Below are 6000 nucleotides of genomic sequence, written 5' to 3'. Positions count from 1 at the left end.
CAGGATCCTCTAAAATCATTATACTAAACCCCTAACCTAATTGCAGATTTTGTAATACTTCTTTAAAGTACGTACAGTCAAACTGGTGAGCCGAAAACATTTCGTTAACCTCTTACTGGAACTTAAAACGTGGCTGCAAATATAGATAAAAATCCGAGACCACCTAATTCGAAAAACTAAAAACTCGATCTACTTGAAATTTCATATCGATATATCGAGAAAATTTGAAAATGAAACGTGAAAAGTACCCAGTCGCTTATGCCACGAACGTAGCAAACGCGTGCAGCATGAAACTCTCGGTGCAATCGGTAAAACAATCCCCCACCAGACTGCTCGATCGGTATACTTCCCTTTCAAAAAACATCGCACTCGCCAAAGACAGTTTATTCGCGGCGCCGAAAGAAATGGAGGAGGAAAAGGAAAAACCAAGAGTCGAGCTGCACGAGATCAAGATCTGTGTCAGTCTGCTCGCCAAATCCTCGCAGATCCCAGCTGACAATTATCAGCAGGTAAGAACAGAAATAGGAGGAGAAGAGAAGAATCGTGGACGCGGGCCGCGTCCGTTCTCCAGGTGACCAAGCGTACTGAGCGTGGACAGGCTGTTGCAGCACGTGGCCAGGAGTGAGACGCAAAATGGACCAGGTCCCCAGGAAGTGGGGACCTGGATTAAAAGCAAACGAGGGCAACGTCTCGGCGACAGAGCCATCTCGGACCTTGAGAAGTATTTCAGCTACCTCTTGGTTCACGTTGGTTGCTCCGTGGTTTCCTAACGGGTTCCTGGCTGCCCTTGGTTCCAGTCGACCCTACGATTGTTGGTTGGTTCGCTGCAATCGAAAGTCGACGCCAGGTCTGGAGAAGTTGGACGAGGATCTACGCAGACGGTTAGTGTCGCGACGTGACTCCCTTTTCCACCCTTTCACACCCTTTTGACTCCCTTTCTCTCCCTTTGATTGCTAGTTTTATTAATCCATCCTAGTTTTGTAAATTCGATAATACCTTCCGAGGTGATAGGAGTCAGTGACTATCCGGGTCTCGAATTTTTCGGTGCTCGATGTTTCTTCGATAGATCGCGTCTTTGTTCGCGTAATCCTGGCTCGAGCACGGATCGATTAAGCACTGTTCCAGTTCGATTCTGATTTATGGCCGATGCTTTGTTAGAAGTAGGTTTATAGAGAGGCGATCGTGGGATTCTTGTTCGTTTTGTTCATCGATAAATTGGAACGTGTAGGGTGAAAGCTTGGGAGGAGCTGCGTGTATATTGGTATATCGGTTACGGGTTAACATTTTTCCGCTTCTACAGTACTCGAGGAGTATTTATGATCGTATCCGTACTGTACTGGTTTCGAGATACGTGTCCCACAAAACTGTCTTCGATAATAATTAATTTACCGATACTATAAGTTCGACGAATCTCTGCGGTATCTATAGAATCTGATATTTTTGATAACTCAATCCCCATTTCTCAAATTATGCCAACAAATTTCTCGAAATATTTTTATCAAAGAAACTAAATTAATGATCACTTTCAACTCCGAACTCTGATCATTCCATACTTTAAACAAGAAAGTTACTTAACAAATTTCTGAAAATTTCTGACTATCCTACCTAACCTACTCAAGCAGAAAGTACACCTGTTTTCAAAAGGAGACAGATCAATATCTCGAAATCGCAAGTGCCTACACTTTCTTCGTCCTCTTCATCCTCTTCGTCTTTGCAGATGGCGGCGAGAGGAGCGATATGCCTGCTCCTGGTGACCCTGGCCCTGAGGGGCACTCAGTGCAACACGAGATACTTCATGAAGATGAAGACGAACGCGTCCGAGCTGGTGAAAGCGAAGGGAGGAAGCTTGAGGGTACTTGACGAGCCGATCATGGCCACGCAGAGTCCATTACATCATGAAACAAAGCCTGTCTTTCAGGACGGCGGCCAAAGGATGATCAAGGACTTCCCGAGAAGCGAGGATGATTCGAAAAACGGGTTCGAAACGTCCACGTTTAATCCGGACGTGCTGAACAAGTTCCTAGAGGAATATGCGAGCAAGATCAAGGGTAGTACGGAGAAATATCAGAGGTATCCGTTCAGGATCGTCAAGCCTGCTGAAGCTATAGCTCTGGAGGTGGATGATCCCACCACCTCGACGACTACCATGAACTACGATCAGGATACCAAGTATGAAGAGGACACGTCGAACTCTACGTCCACTGAGGATGGGGTAAGATTTCATTTTTGACCACTCTTTAAAAATTTGTTTTCATCTTCGTCTTTGATCTTGTCTCATACTTCTATCTTGGTCCTTTAATTTTTGTAATACCGAGTGTAATAAGTGTAGTTTAGTTGTCATGGTTGTCTCGTGAATGCTGATTCCAGTTAAGTGCAACGTTGAACGACACTCTAAAAAGGAACAAGTATTACGGGGCGAATTCGTACGAAGACAGGAACGGTTGGGTGACATTAGAGGCAATTCCATGGTCCAAGAGCAAGATTTCTAAATGGCAGGCGACTCCTAGCACGCAGCGCCCCTGGCCGGAAGTGAAACCATGGGACAAGCCGAACATTGGGAAGCCTTGGGCCTCGGATTACTCCGTCAGACCAATCTTCGAGAATAATAAACCGTGGTAAATTCGCCTACAATTTTCTACTCAAGTTGTCCACTTTTTCTTCTTTCCATTGTGACTCTAATTGCCGGAATACCGAACTTTCCACTCAGCACTCGCTTTCCACTAGCTGTTACCCAAACATCCACTTCCAATTAAATCATAGGAACTTCCGTTCCCAAGTCTAAAATCCATCAAATTGCACCGGAATTCGTACTATTTAATTCTAATTAATTTTTATCGAAATAATTTATTATTTCTCTTCTTATCCTATTTTAGGTATGAAAAGCCGAAGCCCACCTGGCCAGAGAACAGCAACGACAAACCATGGCAGAAACCAACTACTCGTCCTCCCTACTACACGGAGAAACCTGAGGAAACCCAAGCTCAAAAATGGCCACCGGAGAGGCCATCTTGGAACAAGTACCAAGACCGACCGAACAGCGATATAATTACAGACAATCGTCCAGCCAACTTCCCCAGCAACTGGAACAGACCTCAGCCGACGAAGCCGAGTTATCAGTACCTGGACAGATACCCAGAGAAGAATCAGCCGGAGGAAAACAACGATTGGCACGATTTTCCAACGAGATTCGACGATCGTCTGAGACCTTCTACCGAGAGACCAGGCTTCTCGCAGTACCAGTACGTGAACAACCATCCACAGAGCTACCCCGGGAACGGAGATGGCCAATGGGTGTTGCTGTCCACGAACAGAGGTTACTCCAAGTCCAGACAGAGGTCGATGAAGATAGATCAGGCAGGCCAGGTGGAGAACGTTACCAAGAGCGTTGGTATAAAAGAGGAAGAACCTGATCCAGCGATCGCCGTGATGACGTCGAAGAGACAGGTTAGGCTAGATGATCAAAGAAGCTTCTGTAATACGAGGAGCAATGAGAATGAGAGGGAAAAAATTCAAATTCCAGGCTTCAACCTGGAATTAATCTCTCGAAGGGAGAATGTACCGAGATATTAATCCACGATAATCAGTGCAGTTTGTCGATCACGCAACTGTTCGATCCTTTAGATTTCGAAACTTGTGAAAAAGAGTTACACAATCCAGCAAAGGTCATCGAATAATTCCGATATTCGTGGAACGAGGTCTTTCACTTTTGCGTGATAGTTCGCTACTCGTAACGAGTTTATTAATAAGTGGGCTTACGTAAACGAAAAGAGAATGATTACGCAGATCATTTGCGCGTTTGTCGAACGCAACCGAGTAATCCTTCAAATGGAACCGGGTAAATCAATCCGGGTTTCATTAGGAAAAACTGGAAAGGGGAAAGGATTTGATCTGATGCTGGATGGCCTGGCTCTTTTTCAGAAAGGGAAATTAGGAACAGAGCGTATCTGATGTACAGGGTGTCTGGTAAGTGCTGGTACAAGTAGACAGGAAGCAATTGTATAACTGAAGATAAGACTCCATATTTGGAAGATAGAGAGTCGTTTTTGGTTGTACTGTGATGATCACTACTCACACCCTTACTATCAGAGGAAATCAAGAAGGTTCGAGGTTACTCGCGAATCCCTGATGAACCCTCCGCTTCCTATGAATACAAATTTCTGACCTGCCTGTAGTATCCTCGCGTCTGAGGCACGAGTCTGCTTGGTAGCCTTATTGACATGTCAGCTAGCAGGAGGCAATGCGTCCCATCCTTTTCCTTTCGTCCTTCGCTCTTCGATCGAAAGAGTAGCCTCCTTGGTACCAAAGACAGCAAGACTCCTGGTGGGGGTAAATCGTCACAATAGGGTGTACTGTGCGTTCGAGAAAAGAAGGCGCAGCGTGCTTAGATCTTCGTGGCTGATTAACTCCGTTGACACTGCCTTGATCACAGATAGTGACGCTATTTTCTGAAAACGGTGACGAAAATCATCAGCAGGTCATAGTGAGACCTGACGAGATATGATAACGACAGCATTGGCGTAGTCTTCCAATTTAAATATTAACTATTAAGAAAGATAACATTATACTTGAAAGACTACGCCGATGCTGCCATTATCCTATCTCGTTAGGTCTCGCTACGATTTGCCGATGATCTTCGACACCGTTTTCGTCCAATAGCAGTCACTGTCTGTGATCAAGACAGTGTCAACGAAGTGAATCAGTCGTGACGACGTAAACACGGTGTGCCTCCTTTTCTCGAACGCACTATACCTCTCAAGCCAAAAAGAGCCATCGCTATAATACCACGATTTATTAGACACCTTGTATAGGGAACAGAAGTGGAATACTAAATGATTTTACCAGTTTTATCTAAAATTCTTCGCCACTCCGTTGCTCTTCGTGATACAAATTAGCAGTCGCTTGATGAAATATGGTTTACCTAGGTCAGGTTGACGGTGTTACCGTCGATCAACGGCACGAACACGACGACGTCTCACGGGGGTCTTCTGGAGGTAGAGAAGACCTTCAAAAGCGTGGACCAGAGCCGGAAAGAGTACGAAAGGGACAAGCAGACGCTGCCGACTATCCTGAAGAGAAGACCTATCAGAAACACGCTAGGAAATCAAGCATCTAGCTCTGCCGTTTTGGCCGCCGTGGGTGCTGGTGAGTTTGCTGTCCAATTCCTAGTATAGAATACAAATATTTATATCGGGTGTCCCAAAATTCACGCAGATAATTTTGACAGAAAACATAGGTTTTTAATTAAAAATCGTAAATATTACTCAACAACGAAGACACGTTGTTCTTTTTGTAGCGATCATTTTTAATAGTTCCAAAGTGTCAGCTGTCACGCTGTCTTTTTACTTTCGTTGGCAACAATTTGACGCACAAATGACACGAAATTCAAATCTTGCGTGAATTTTGGGACAGCCACAATGAACATAATACATAATGATCTAAGTAGAACTGTAATTAGAATTGATTATCTCAAGTACCAAGTAAAAGAGAATTTCTTAAGGGATCAAAATGACTCCTAAAGATCAACGTTTCGAAGAAATAGATAATTTTCGGAACAGTATGATAATAAATTTTTTGAAATAATTGTAAATTTAAAAGCAAAAGTTGAAATGAAAAGAACCTGGTAATTTAGAAATTTAGAAATTGAATCTCTGAAAATCAACGAGGCTGAGATAACTGAGGAAGATAATGATTATGAAATTAATTAAGAAAGTTAATGATTTAGAATAAATTTGCACCTTCACAGGAATATTACCGGCTACAATGGCAATGATGATACCGATGATCCTTGGCCGTCGAAAGAGGGACCTAATGGCTTCCAGGTTGAGACTCCTGGATCACGATGATCCAATGACGAATATCGATCGTCGTGTCCAAGGAACGGGACTACGATAAGGAAATTAATTCAGGAAAATAAAGGAAACTGGATATAATGAATATAAAGAAAGAAGAAAAAAGAAATTAACCAAATTGGAAAGAATTTAGAAAAAGAAAGCTTCCGAT

The 6000-nt window shown here is 43.5% G+C and overlaps 1 protein-coding gene across 1 annotated transcript; it reads left to right on the top strand.

Moving 5' to 3' along the window:
* The first annotated feature begins 810 nt into the window (after positions 1 to 810).
* On the top strand, positions 811 to 5892 carry LOC108553588 (uncharacterized). The gene is made up of 6 exons (XM_017908565.1): positions 811 to 881; positions 1718 to 2212; positions 2368 to 2615; positions 2874 to 3444; positions 4923 to 5142; positions 5744 to 5892. The coding sequence occupies exons 2-6, from the start codon at positions 1718 to 1720 to the stop codon at positions 5890 to 5892; spliced, it is 1683 nt and encodes a 560-aa protein (XP_017764054.1). The 5' UTR covers positions 811 to 881.
* The last annotated feature ends 108 nt before the right edge of the window (positions 5893 to 6000 follow it).

Source organism: Eufriesea mexicana, unplaced genomic scaffold, assembly GCF_001483705.2.
Source record: "Eufriesea mexicana isolate 0111107269 unplaced genomic scaffold, ASM148370v2 scaffold11296, whole genome shotgun sequence".
In the NCBI taxonomy this organism is placed as follows: domain Eukaryota; kingdom Metazoa; phylum Arthropoda; class Insecta; order Hymenoptera; family Apidae; genus Eufriesea; species Eufriesea mexicana.
Note: the sequence above shows the minus strand (reverse complement) of the source record. Positions and strands in the feature narration are given on the sequence as shown.